Source organism: Panthera onca, chromosome E2, assembly GCF_046562875.1.
Source record: "Panthera onca isolate mPanOnc1 chromosome E2, mPanOnc1 haplotype 2, whole genome shotgun sequence".
In the NCBI taxonomy this organism is placed as follows: domain Eukaryota; kingdom Metazoa; phylum Chordata; class Mammalia; order Carnivora; family Felidae; genus Panthera; species Panthera onca.
This window is the reverse complement of record NC_138353.1, coordinates 10,831,779-10,846,125: the sequence shown is the minus strand read 5'-3', so window position 1 is coordinate 10,846,125 and position 14,347 is coordinate 10,831,779. Positions and strand designations below refer to the sequence as shown.

General features: G+C 54.0%; 1 protein-coding gene across 3 annotated transcripts in view; it reads right to left on the bottom strand.

Moving 5' to 3' along the window:
• SYMPK (symplekin scaffold protein) overlaps positions 1-14,347 on the bottom strand; it is a 35,057-nt gene that overhangs the window by 7,110 nt on the left and 13,600 nt on the right. For all 3 annotated transcript variants that reach the window (XM_060651511.2, XM_060651510.2, XM_060651514.2), the window contains 11 exons: positions 12,913-13,067; positions 10,372-10,522; positions 8,794-8,998; positions 7,761-7,911; positions 6,419-6,654; positions 5,324-5,405; positions 4,994-5,107; positions 3,823-3,970; positions 2,321-2,481; positions 738-846; positions 387-487 (listed from right to left, as the gene is read on the bottom strand). In XM_060651511.2, the coding sequence (XP_060507494.1) occupies positions 387-487; positions 738-846; positions 2,321-2,481; positions 3,823-3,970; positions 4,994-5,107; positions 5,324-5,405; positions 6,419-6,654; positions 7,761-7,911; positions 8,794-8,998; positions 10,372-10,522; positions 12,913-13,067 (1,613 nt within the window). The remainder of the gene's footprint in view (positions 1-386; positions 488-737; positions 847-2,320; positions 2,482-3,822; positions 3,971-4,993; positions 5,108-5,323; positions 5,406-6,418; positions 6,655-7,760; positions 7,912-8,793; positions 8,999-10,371; positions 10,523-12,912; positions 13,068-14,347) is intronic.

Sequence of the window (14,347 nt, the reverse complement as noted above, 5' to 3'; positions counted from 1 at the left end):
AGTGTGGTCATCATCTCTTTATACACGAGACGACTGAGGCTTGCTAGGGCCTCACAGCCTATCAGGAGTAAGACCCAAGCAGGGGAAGCACATATGTGCTGTGTCTGCAGTTTCATTTAGGCCTGGAGACAGTGTGTGTGTGTGTGTGTGTGTGTGTGTGTGTGTGTGTCACTGCGATCCTCACTTGACAGGAGGAAACCAAAGTGCAGAGAAGGGGGTGGCTTGCTAAAGGTCACAGAGGATGAAGCAGAGTTGAGACCGACCCCTAGTCTGATGAGCCCTGGGATGGGCCCACAAGCATCTGACTGGTGGTGCCTGCCTCCCCACCATCCCTGCCCTGCCATGTCTTCATCTGTGGGGGCATCCGGGGACACCCTGCTCCGTACCTTCTCCAGTCCATTGAGCACAGGGATGAGGAAGCGGACATCTGGCAATCGCTTGTGGTAGAGATCCCGGACCCGCTTCACCAGCTCCGGGGAGGGCGGGACTGTGGGCAAAAGAAGCAGGAGCACAGACGGGGTGGGGGTGAGCACCGAGGGGAAGGTGAAATGACGGCGGCTGTGTGCGAGGGGAGGGGAGGGCCAACTACATTTCAGAGAAGGAATCTTTGGCCCTCGGTTTTTCAAATGCATTTGGCAATATACCCCGCAGCTCTGATCCTCAGGTCTTGGGAAGGGGAAGTAGGGAGGGTCTAGGGCACGGAGGAAAAGGATGAAAGGTGGGAGTCCTGGGGGCACCTTTGTCCGTGAGGCTGTGCAGACATCGTGTGACCAGTGTCTCTGCCCCCTTGGGACAGTTTTCTACCAGCAGGAGCAGCTCTGGTGAGTTCATGCCCATTCCTCGGATCTATAGGGAGAGAGAGGGAGAGCAGGCTGGGGAAGGAGCTGGGTGATGTGGGGAGGGTGAGGGGGCCCAGGCGTCAGAGGCAGGGTGGCTGGGGGGATGACAGGACTCTGGGGCAAGAACTGGGGACAGAGAGATCTGAAAAGTTCTCATCATCAGAGAAAAAACTATATGAGCTGATGTTAACTGAACTGTGGTAATCATCACTTTGCAACACACAAAAACACACCAAAGCACCATCTGTATTACACCTCATGCTAACACAATGCTCTGCGCCAATTTTACCTCAGTGAACCTGGGGGGGCAAAGAAGCCTTGAAGAACTGGGGGAAATGTGGGGAAGGTGGGGAGGGGGCAGGGCGGCAGCATCCGGGCTGCGTCGACCCCCATCTCACAGGGTACAGACTTGCCGCAGCCCCCATGCCTCCGCCAGTGCCGGCTGCCTAGTCAGCAGGCCCGGCTCTTTCTCCTGGTCACCTCTGACCTAACCCGCCCTCTAATGCCCATCCTGCCCTCTGATTCCTTGGTGAAGACTTTGCAGGCTTTTAAAGGCATCGGTGACTGCCAGTGCCCGGGCGCGGCGGCTGGCTCAGATCGGGGCTCCGTCTGCAGCCCGCCCCACTCCGGAAGCAACGAATGCAGAGAACGTGGCGCCCGGCTTCAAGGGCTCACGCCTTCCTCTGCCAATAAATGTTCGTAATCATCCGGGAACCAGCAGTCTTTGCCCTCCAGGAGCTCACAGTCTGGTGGGCTCACCGTGAAAACAGGGAGAAGAACCTGCTTCTTCTGAGCAAACCACTATTATCCACATGCTACAGGTGAGGACACCACTGAATCTGAGCGGCAGCGATTTGGGAATTAGCATTACTGTACTCCCTCCTTTTGTTTATGTTAGAAATTTTCCATTAAAAAAAAAAAAAAACCACACATCAGGGACAGACATATACAAAAAAGTGGTTTCAAATCCAGCGGCAAATTGGAAGGACAGACGCTCTGAATTGCTTCTTGGGTGGGTGGCCGAGTGGCTTGGAAGAGAGCAGCAGGAGGGACTTGCGTAACGACAGCTAAAGACTGCCGTAGGCAAGGCAGGGGAAGGTCAGTTCACAAATGATAACAGTGCCACAGCTGTCTGCGTGCATGAGGTCACGTGCAGGTTTGCTGCAGCAGCAAACCTGGGGGACTGAATCATCCTCGCTAATTTTACCGAAGAGGCGTCAGTCTGTTCAGGGGGAAAGTGAGAGGTAGAATGTGAATCCAGGTCTGTCAAACTCCAGGCCGGTAACTGCGGGGCTACCCTCTCGTGCTTTCACTGGCAGCTGGCGCACGTGGGCCACCCCCAAGCTACAGAGCCACTCGGCCCGGAGTGGCGACCACTGGTGCCCAGCACACGCCGAGGTGGAGATACCAAGGGAAGGGCTGGACGTGGGGCTGGGCCCTGCCCGCGAGTGGGCAGAGCCTGGTGAGCTCAGGGGCCTCACCGGCTGTTCGATGACCCTCAGCACCGTCCGCTTGATGTCAGCGATGGCCTCAGTGTACACGGCGGCCAGTTCGTGGATCAGCTTGTGGTTCTGAGGCAGGAGAGCCAGGTAGAGGTACAGACACTGCTTTACTGTCTCCTCGGTCCAGGGCGCTGCCACCTCTGATAGGGCAGGGGGGCGGGGATCAGGGACATTCTCCTCCCAACCACCTCCCGCCCTCAGTGTCTGTCCCTTTTTGGGGGCGGGGGGGGGGGGGGGGGGGGGGGAGGGGGCGGCAGGCACAGAAGGGAGGTGGGCCTGGGAAGCAAACTGCTCTAGGGCAGGAAGTCAATCATCAGGGAAACGGGGTGGGACCAGGACTGCTCCCCTTTGAGAAACCTCTGCACCGGAAGTCCCACCTCGTCTCTGACCATCAACCCACCGGGGAGCCAGAGGGATCTTTCCGAAGTGAAGTTCCGACCCTGTCCTTCTCCTGCTCAGCGCTCCCAGGACAAGTCCCCAGCGCCTCACCTTGCTCTACCCGCAGGATGCTGTTTGGGGCAGCTCCTGCCCCTGGGCTCTGGCCATATCCTACTTCTGACAGTCCCTCAGAGCCCCAAGTCACTTTGCACACATCACTCCTTTGCGTGTAACTCTGCTGTCCAACTCCTCTTTCTCTCTCTATCTCATGCTCTGGGCCTCAAGCAACAGTGTCTCTGCTAGTAAGTCCTCAGGGCACCTGGGCTGTGCCAGGGCCCCTATTCTCCCAGAAAGTCCTGTGCTTCCTGTCACAACCTGAACCTTCCAGTTTTTTAAATTTAAGTATGGCCACCTGGATGGCTCAGTGGGTTAAGCATCTGACTCTTGGTTTCAGCTCAGATCATGATGTCATGGTTCATGAGATTGAGCCCCACATTGGGCTCTGCACAGACAGTGCAGAGCCTCCTTGGGACTCTCTCCCCCTCTCTCTGCCCGCCGCCGCCCCCCCCCCCCCCGACTTATGCTTGTGCTCTCAAAATAAACAAACTTAATTTTTTTTTTTTTTTTTAATTTTAAGTAAGCTCTATGCCCATCGTGGGGCTTAAACTCACAACTCCTAGATCAAGAGTCTCATGCTCCACTGACTGATCTACCCAGGCACCCCTGAACCTTCCAGTTTAATGGTCCAAGGGCCTGGGTCTCCCCATCTGTAATTCTGGGGGACCCAGGGCTTTGCTGAAGGAACAGGCCTGTGATGACCTGTCTGGCCCTTCCCAGAGCACCATCACAGGCTAGCTCTCCTTGTCCTCTGACTCTCAGCCCAACCACTCCCTGCTCCAGGATGCTCTCCCTGACCCCTGGCTGGGGTCAGACGCCCCTCTTCCCGCAGCCCCTAGGCCTGCTCGTTCTGGCTCTTATCGCCTGGCTCTCTTCCCTAGCAGGCTGAACAGCGCTCAGTTTCCATCCGGTTCTATTGCCAGGGCCCAGCCTGGAGCCTGGGGTTCGGTAGGTGCTCAACACGCATCTGATGAGCTGCAGCAAACCTGTGTCCTTGTCGGCTCCAAACAGCACAGATGGCGGGTTGGGGTGGACCAGGAGTTGCAGGTAGTTGAGGGCAAATTTCTCCACATACTCTCGCAGCTGCTCCTTTTCGTACATGCGCTTGATGAACAGCAGGGCCTGGGAACGCACCTGAGAGAGTGGGGCAAGACGGTGGAGGGGGGAGACCGCTGTACTGAGCCTGGAAGTACCGGTGGGAAACAAGTCCAAGACCGAGAAAGGCCTCAACTCCCTGAGTCACCTGTGCCCCAGGCTGCTCACCGGCTTGGGAGAGAGGTTTCCTGGCCCGGTCAGGGCCCTGTATCACCTCTCCATCTCCCTGCCCGCCCCCTCTTTTACCATTTCTTGCCTTGCTTGCTACATTCCTACCAGAATGAGCTTTCCTTAGTTCCTCAAAAGTGACAGCATTCTCCCGGGCTTTGAGACTTGGCACTAGAGGTTCCTGCTGCCCAGAATGCCCTGAGGACAGGGACTATTCTTGGGCCCTGCTCTGTGCCCAGCAGTACTGAAAGGCCAAGCCCGAGTCTGCAGTGAGGGTCTGCTGAATGAATGGACACACGACACCAGGAAAGGAATTGGAAAACACTAGATAGAGCAGGGATGAGTCAAGAGCCCTCTCAATCACATGCATGCACACACCTTGTCTCCTCTGTTCAGTTACACCCATCTACTTAGATTCCAGGTCTTGGCTTACCCGCTGCCTCCTCCAGAAGCCTTAGCCCCTGCCCCTGCCTGTCCCCCATCAGGTAGGCCAGGCCCCGCCCCAGGGCTCCCACAGCTGCATTTGCTGCTGTAATGCCACTCGACTCCAAGAGCTCTCTGTGTCCTCCCTGCGTGCTGATAGGCCACACGGCTCCTCTCCTGTCACCTCCCCAACCAGGTCCCAGCACAGCAGCAGGCCTTAAAAGGGGCTCCCCAACGCAGGTGGCGTGAGGAGGGAGAATGGACCCCTCCTGGGAGGGTGTGTATATACGCGTATATATCTACGCGGTTTCGTGCCACCAAAAATCAAAAACTAACCACCAGTGACACACTACTGCAGGAAGGGCAACAGGCCCAGACAGGACTTCCAGGGGGAATGTGGAAGAGGCTGGGCAAGTTCCTCAGGACCTGGGAAAGGCTGAGTGTAGCCCAGCTCAGGGTGGCGGGGATCACCTTGTCCTTCTCGTGGGAGCTGAGGTCTAGCAGAACATGCAGGTACTGGAACTGGCGGGACGGGCGCTTGAAGATCAGGTCTCGAAGAGTAGACATGCCCAGGTAAGTGCGACTCTGTGGCAGGAAGGAGGGAAACCGGCAAGGGGGGTTTCTCCCTTGCCTCCCTCCAGATCTAATACTGGGCAAGAAAGGACCTGTCCCCTCACAGAATCCCCTGACACTAGGTCTAGGCCATGTGCCTCCGCTCTTCAGGTCCCCGTCCCTCCCAGGGTTCCTGCATGCATCTATCTAGGTGCTAGGGGCCGAGGGAGATGTGCCGCCTGTCCTCACCTCATCCTCACAGTACTTGCGAATCACCTCCAGGGCGCTCTCAGTGATCAGCGGTGCCTCTAGCACAACCTTCGTGAAGATCCTGCCAGAGAGGAAGGGAGGGGGAGTGGCTGCAGACAAGCTTCCCAGTCCTGCTGGAGCTGAGCCGGCAGGGCTGCTCCTCACATACAGCTTGTTCAACCCCCTGGTTACAGAGTTTTGGAGGTAAACGGAGCAGGATTCAAAAGCTGCCGGCTGGGTGACTTACCTCTCTGAAACTCGGTTTCTGCCCTCTGTCAAACAAGGATTTCTAACGTTACTCATTTACTACAGTAATGGAAGGGAGTGATGGGGAGTGGGGAGGGGTACTGCCTTTCAGATGTGGTGGCCAAAAGTGGCTGCTTTGAAGTGACCCTGATTTGACACCGGGGGTGGGGGTGGGGAGAAAGAGCCAGCCATGCAAAGACTTGGGGGACAGCATTCCAGGTACAGAAGCAGGAACCGCTAAGCCCTGCACTTGGCATGTTCAAAGATCAGAAACAGAAGGCCAGTGTAGCTAAGGTTTGGGGGCCGTGAGGAAGAGGGCAGAAAAAGAAGGTAAAGAGGTTGGTAGGAACTGGATTACGCAGGTCTCATAGGGCATAGAAAAAAGGCTGCACTTTATCCCAAGAACAACGGAGAATCATGGAGGGTGTTAGTGGGTAAATAACAAGATAGTATTTACATTATAAAATGTCACCTAGGCCGCTGTGTGGAGAATGGATAGATAAGCAGGAGGTCGAGGACAAGGAGGAAGCTACAGAAGCAATTCAGGCGAGAGACGGGGCTGGAGAGGTCAACCTGCGATACAAGCCCACGAGGCAGGCGCTGTTATTTATGAAAATGGAGGCCCAGAGGGGGAGTGACACCGATCACTTAGAGGGCAAGCAGCAGAGCCGGGAACAAGCCCGGGGAGTGTGCCCCAGAGCCCACACTGCATCTGCCTCGTATGTGCCTCCAGAAGGTAAGGAGACAAGGGAGTCTCAGGATGGACACACGGACTTGGGTGGTAAAGAGGGAGGTGATCAGAAACCAGAAAAGGCAGGACACAGGAGAGCGCAGGGCTGTCTCCCTCACCCATCCTTCTGGTCTGGCTTCTCCTGCAGGCCGGAGAGCAGGCGGATAAGGCAGTCCTCGTACTTGTCCAGGGTGCCCGAGGCACCAGCTGCCAGGTAGGCATTGTACTCCTGGTAGAGCCAAGCGAAGGCCAAGTCCAGGCGGGCCCGCACATCCTCCAGGATGAAGGACAAGACCTCAGCCTTCAGGCCCGAGTCAAACTGTGTCACCAGACTGGCCAGGATCTTTATGCGCACCTGACAGGAGAGCGGGTGTATGTGTTGGCGTGCGGGTGGGCGATCCCAGATACCTTGTGATCGTGTCTTGTGACTCTTCCTGCTCAGGGATGCCCGGTGCAGGCCCAGCGTTAAGTGAGGAAGGCCAGCTGAAGAACCTCATACCCCCATAGGTCTCATTTGTGCGGGAGGAAAAACAAGGCAGGGGTGGGGGTGGGGGGGATCAACCATCATAGAATAAAACTGAGTTTGTAAAAGTAGTATCTTACATACTTAAGAAAACAGAAAGAGATCCTAAAGGCTTCCCTTAATTTGTACATGGTCACCTCTGAGGACGGGAGACTGGAGGCAGGTCGGGGAGTCAGGGAAGACTGACATGGTACCTCTATGGCCCGGAAATTTTTTGTTTTTAACAGAGAAAGTACTCTTACATACTTCTTGGTTATTTAAAATTAAACTTAAAGGGGGCGCCTGGGTGGCTCAGTCGGTTGAGCGTCCCGACTTCGGCTCAGGTCACGATCTCACGGTCTGTGAGTTCGAGCCCCGCGTCGGGTTCTGGGCTGATGGCTCGGAGCCTGGAGCCTGCTTCCGATTCTGCGTCTCCCTCTCTCTCTGCCCCTCCCCCGTTCATGCTCTGTCTCTCTCTGTCTCAAAGATGGATAAACGTTAAAAAATAAATAAATAAAAAAAATAAAAAAAATTAAATTAAATTAAATTAAACTTAAAGAAATGGGAAAAAAGTCGCCTGGCTGAGGTTACAACGCCAGCAAGTGGCAGAATCAGCACTTAGACCAGGTCTGTCTGAATCTAAGAGTAACAACACTATTAACCACCAGGAAGAAAGCACACGGCGGCAGCCCTCACTTGCAGGGCTCTCCGCGCAGCCACCCGGTGCTGGGCGAGAGCCGTGCGCGTCCGTGCGTTTCTTCCTCATCACTGGTGCGGCTGCTGCCGCCACCTCCACCTTAAGGAGGGGGGATAGAAGCGAGGCACGGAGGGCTGGCGGGCAGCACAGGTGGGACCCGGAGCCAGGGAGGTTTGGGTCTAAGGCTGTGTCTTTCTCGGGATATGAGGCGAGCTGGTGAGGGGAGGGCTGGAAAGAATGGGCTGGGGGGACCGGGGCACACCTGGGCCGCCCCGCTGCAGGCCACGGCCTTCTCTGCCCGGAGGATCCGCTTCACGGCGCCCAGCTTCATAGCCTCAACCTGGGCGTCGGTCAGGGGCTTGAGCACATCGCTCAGACGGAAGATTTTCTTGCGCCCACCAGCGCCCGCCAGCCTACATGGGGGAGCAGGAACAGGGACACGGTGACTCAAACAGCCTTTCTGGAGCAGAGGCCCACCAGGGGCCATACGGAGACCACCCTCCCCGTCCCAGCCCTCACCGCGCCGCCCCTCTAACTCTCCCGTGACTCAGCCACGGCAGGGCGCAGGGGAAGGAGAAAGGAGGAGGGTGCCATTTTGTCTTTGTAAAGCGTGTAAAGGAAATGCTTATAGGAGGAGGCAAGGTGGGAGTGCAGATCTGAACGAGGCAAGGGGACAGGACGCACAAATACCTGGAGGATGAGCTTTCTAGGTAGAGAGAACAGAAAGTGCCGAGGCTGGAAGCTTCCAGTGGGGACCTACCTGCCTGGCTGTTCAAGAGGCAGGTGTGACTGCAGGAGGGAGTGAGGGGAAGGGAGGGCTGGGAGGGAGGACCAGGCACGGCCCAGGAAGCAAATCATGGTTGGGATGGGCAGGGACTGGTTGGATTTTGTGGTCTGTAAGGGGGATGACAATGAGGAGGAGAACAACGAACAGCAGCACTTCCTACCTGTTAGGAATCAGGCTAAATACTTTCTATCAAATTCACTTCCAACCTCAAGAGTTACCTCATTGAATGATCAAACTATCACCGTGAACCCACCTAATTCTCCCTTGATCCTTAGAGAGAGAGATACTACCATCCCAACTTTAGACCTAAGTAAGGGGGCATTTTTATGTAAAAGAAAATGACAGGTAAGGCTTGGTGGCCATGGCATTGACTCTGGGATCAGACAGATCCTCCTCCAGCCCCGCCAGTTTATCCGTCTCTGTCTCTAACACATGCACACACACAGGTGCACGCGCGCACCAAGGACCAGGCCCTAGGTCCTGCATCTGCACCTACCAGGGAACTCACCGGGGCTGTGTGACAGGGATGATGGGCTCTGGCCTCCTCTTGGCCTGGGGCGCCTCCTCCTCCAGAGCAGACATGGAGCTCAGGGAGCCCACCACTGAGATGGCCTGGCCCTGGGCCGACAGGCGTCGCTTAATCAGGACACTCTCTGGCTTCACCACCTTTTCCTCCTTGGGCTCCTCCTTGCACTGTTTGGTCTGCTCCACCCCTGAGAGGGAGGTAAGCAAATGGGCCCCAGGACTGTCACGCCCACCTGCTCCCATCCAAGGACCTCCCGTGCGCTGGGCTCTATCTTAAGGCTTGTATACACAAAAGTCGTGTAAATCTGCAAAACACCATTCTGGAACAGGCACGCTTTTCATCCCCGTTTGGCAATACAACCAAGGCTCAAACTAGAAATGCCATTTACTGCTGGTGAGAGTATCAAATGGCACAGCCCCGGTGGAACACTGATGGGCACCGTGTAATAACCCCGAACATACCCTAACCTATGACCCGACAATTCCACCCCTTAGTGTATATACTCAAGGAAAATGAGGGCGTGTGTATACCAAAACACTTACACACACCAACTACACTCAAGCACACAAAAAAGACCCAACCACCCCCGCAAACCCAACCAACCGGCCAAAAACGCTCGCACACATTTGTACAGCTTCACTCGCAGCGGTCAAAAACCGGACACAAGCCACAGGCCCATAAACAAATGATGGCCTAGTCACAGAAGCAAATACTATTCAGCAATACAAATAAACCACTGGGTCACATGAAAACATGGGCACATCTCAAAAACTTATGTCGAGCAGGAGCCAGACTCTCTATGATCCCATTTTATACGAAATTCAGGACTAGGAAAAATTAATCCATGGAGACAGGAATCAGAAGAGCGGTCATCTGGGGCACCCGGGTGGCACAGCCGGTCGAGCGTCCGACTCTTGATCTTGGCTCAGGTCATGATCTCAGGAGTCGGGAGTTCGAGCCCCACAACAGGCTCTGCACTGACAGCGCGGAGCCTGCTTGGGATTCTGTCTCTCCCTCTCTCTCTGCCCCTCCACTGCTTGTGCTCTCAAATAAATAAACTTAAAAAAAAAAAAAAAATGGTGATCATCTCAGGAAGTGGGATGCCGTGAGTGCGACTGGTAGGAGCAAGAAGGAATGTTCTGGAGTGGTGGAAATGGTCTATATCTCTATCTGGATGGTGACTACGTTGGTGTGCTCTCTTTACGAAAATTCTGTACTAAGAGTTGTGTCTCTCTACATAATATATAGCTCAAAAGTACTGTTAATGTAGGAAAACACCTGAATCTCAGAGAGGTTAAGTAACTTGACCAAAGTTATACAGCTATTAAGTGGCTGAGGCGGTCTGGTTCGACACAGACCTCACACCAAGGTCTGTTGGATTCAAAGCCCAGGGACTGAAAATATCAAGCACTCGAGGTATCCGGGGGACTTGTAATTATTTACCCCTAACATCTCCCGTGAGTGTCATCTGTACCACCAGGAAGAGGTGCTCCTCCAGTAAGCAGAAGCCAGTGGCCAGGGGGCCGACCCCTGGCCAGGTCAGCTCCACGTGGCACTCACCTGGCCCCAGTCCCGCAGCCGTCATCTGTGTGGCCATGAGCCGAGCCAGGTGCTTGATCTGGGCTTCGGTGCCTGCTGACTCCACGGGGGTATAGATGGCTTGGAAGGAGGCGGGCATGGCCTCGGGCAGGTACACCATGCTGATGAGGACCTGCGGGATGCCCAGGGAGAGGAGTCCTTCCTTACTCACTGACTCGACAAACACCCGTTCCAGGCCCAGGCCCAGGCCCAGGCCGGGCAAAGGACGGTGGCTAAGACAGTCCCGGGCCGGGTCTCACGGGGCTCAGACTCCCGGGTAAGTCAGACAGAAAATGAGCAATGCTGCAGCATGCTGCCCAAGAGGGGGAAGTAGAGGGTGCCATGAGATGCTCAGGAGGGCCAGGGGCAGCTTTGGCTCCCCGGGGAAGTGGCACCTAGACTGAGATCTGAGAGGAGGGCAAGCTTCAGACTGGCATACTGTGACATCTCACAGTGGGAGGGGGTGCGTATTCCGGGTATAGGAACAGCATGGGGGCGCTAAGGAGCAGCAGAATCCTGCCAAGAGCCTGGAAGTTCTGTGAAGAGTGTCCTGTGAACCAGAAATTGACTTTAAAAAAAATCCATTGGGGAGCCTGGGTGGCTCAGATGATTAAACATCCCACTCTAGATTTCAGCTCAGGTCATGATCTCATGGTATGTGAGTTCGAGCCCCACATCAGGCTCTCCGCTGACAGCACAGAACCTGCTTGGGATTCTCCATCTCCCTCTCTCTCTGCCCATCACCCATGTACGCATGATCTCTCCCTCTCTCTCTCTCAAAAACAAATAAATGTGAAAAAATGGCTTAAAAAGAAATCCATATCCTAACGAGAGCTTGTCTATTTTGCTCAGGAGCTGGTGACAGAAAGTAATTTGAAAATCCCTACATGCTTAGAGGTTTAAATATATTCCTGAAATAATAAAATAATTAGAACAGAGAGATACTAAAATAACTACAAATCAAAATGTGTGGGATGCAGCTAAAATGGTACTTGGAAAATCAAATCCTTAAATGCTTATGGTGGGGGCGGGGGGGGGGGGGAGGGAGGGAGGGGGCGGGGAGGGCTGGCCGGGGGTAAGACAGTTGAAAACTTATAAGCCAAGCATTTAACTTAAAACTGGGGGATAAGATATTCAAGGAAAGAAATAAAGACAACAGAAATAAAACAGAAAAGGTTACACAAGAGTATAAACAAAACTTCAGAGCCAGTTCTTTGAAAGGCAAACCTATGGCAAGACTGAATGATAACAAAAAGAGTAAGAAGACAATATTAGAAACCAAAACGCTGCACATTACTAACAAACGGCAGTTATCACAAAAGTAAAAGAATCTTGTGAAGAGCTTTCAGCCAATAATTTTAAAAGACAATTTCCCAGGATGTGAAGAGGACAGATGAGGTACACCGACTGAACACTGAATGGAAGCATAACCAGGCAGGGCCTGAGGCAAGCTGCATTCAAATTTTATCTGGAAGGAAATGGAGAGCCACGGCAGGGGTTGGAGCAGGGGAGCCAGGGGAACGGCAGGCGCGGTACTTCGGGAAGATGTCTCTGGCTGCCACACGGAGAGTGGAAGCCAGAGCCAAGGAGCAGGCGGGTGGTGCCTGGGCCATGCAGGGGCCCGTGGCGGGGGTTGGGGGATGGAGAACAAGGGGAAGGACTGGAGGAAAGGCAAAGAGCTTAACTCCCAGGTTTGTGGGTTGGGAACTGGGAGGCTGGTGTGCCAAGAACACAGAGAGGGCTGTGGGCCTGGAGAAGAACATAGGGAGAAATTCTGCAAGTTTACTTCTGACATAATGAGTCTGCGGGGCCTGTGGAACATCTGAGGGGAGAACGATGCATGACGTAGACACGTCTCCAGGCCTGGAGCTCACCAAAGAGATCTGAGCGCGAGAGAAAACCCCTTCTTGCTACCCTGGTGACAAAAATTCCATTCCATGCACCCAACAACTAAGCCCCCTGGAGCCTCTAGGCAGAGAGCAGGGAAGGACTGCAGGGGAAGAGGCGCTGTCCAGGAGCACCCAATGGACAGGTCTCAGTGCCGCTACAGCCCGAGGACTGAGGTGAGACACACACCCCGCCCCCAGCAACTCAAACCAGTGGTTCTTTCAGTGCACAGCAGGGTATCTTCGAGAATCTAAGGAAAACACTGGCCATCCCACCCCACCAATGCCAATCCCACGCCACTTAGCAAACAGGTCGTGGTGTTCACTCCCCAGTTAATACGACCTCCGTTCAAAGGAGAGGAGAGGGCGAGAGGGGATGAGTTTGGATGGGGACTCAGACTACCCAAAGAGGGACTGCTGGGAGTGGTGACAAGGGACCTCCTAAAGGAGTAAAGACAAGAGGAAAGGTCCATCCAAGGTTGGGAGGGCCCACGGGATCACACCCTCCCGACGGAGAACAGAGGTGTTCTGGGACTCATGCCATCTGGGAGAGGGGGCAGTGTGGAACGGAAGGGTAGGGAAAGACTAGAAGGCCTTCTTCCCTGCCCCGTGGGAAACGGCTCCCGTCCATCCTCACCAGATTGGCCACGTTGTCAGGTGTCAGCAAAGGCTGCAGGAACTCGGCGGTGATGTCTGTATCCGACTGGCCTGAGATCTGGGCTGAGGCCTTGGAGGTTCCCGATGGGCCCGGCTCCAAGTCCTTGTCCTCATCATCTTCCCCCAGGTTGGGCTCTGGGAGAGGGAAGGAGAGGAGGTGATGGTACTAGAGTGAGCACCGGGCCCTCCCTCCTCCCAGGGGGCCCCGGGGGTCCCCGCCTCCAGGCAGCCTCGGCAAGTAGGAGCCGTGCGGTGAACACAGACCTCAAAGCACCACAGGACCCTGCAGAATGACCCGCCTCTCTTTAGGCCTCATTCTCCTCATCTGGGAAAGGGGAATAAGCCACACCAGCCCGGCCGATCACACCAAACTCCAAGAAGATGAAAAGGTTAACTAATAATTTCACCGAGCTTGTTTAGAAAAACCTCTATCTTTGGGGATGCCCGGGTGGCTCAGTTAGTGGGGCGTCCGACTTCGGCTCAGGTCATGATCTCGAAGTCTGTGAGTTCGAGCCCCACGTCAGGCTCTGTGCTGACTGACAGCTCAGAGCCTGGAGCCTGCTTCGGATTCTGTGTCTGTCTCTCTCTGCCCCTCCCCTGCTTGTGCTTTCTCTCTCTCCCAAAAATAAACAAACGTTAAAAACAAAAAAAACAAAAAAAACATGAGAAACAAAAAACATAAAAATCCTCTGTCTTTGGAATATTGCTCAACCTCACCAAGAATCAGGAAAATGTAAAAGCCACCTAATGAGATAGCCTTTTTGCCTATATGACTGACAAAATAAATAAATAAATAAAAAGGCTGGTAGTGTCTGTTGTTAGGAGGGGTGTGGACTGTGGAAAGGTAAACTGGTAAGGCCTTTTGGAAGGGCAATTTGACTGAAGGCCAAAATTTGCCCTGTACACACCTTTCCGACACAGCAAACCTACTTCTAAGTATTGACCCTAAGCACATAGGTCATGGGCAGACTGAAGGTAAAACGTACAGAGAATTCACTTCGCCACTGACTATACAATGAGAAATGGCACACGGTCTCCATCAGGAACAGGCTGGCTCATCCAAGTACGGTGGTTCCAGCGCAAGGACCAAAACTAGTACTTTGAGTCTCAGAGAAAAAGCTTTAGGTACAAACATGTTCCTGGAAACTGTATTTATAAAAAATGGAAAAGCTGGAATGTTTAACGGGGTAACGATTTAAGTAGATTATGGCAAAAATAGGATGCCACGTCACACATTTTTTTTTTTTTTTTTTTTTGAGTAGGCTCCATGCCCGCTTGGGCAACCCTATGATCAAGCATGATGTGCTGCCTGAGACTGCCAGGCACCGCTGTTATGCAGCCTTTTAAAAAAGTTTGCAACACACGTTAAGGAAAAGCTGATACTCTGCAGTTAACCAAGAGCAAGGGTATATACA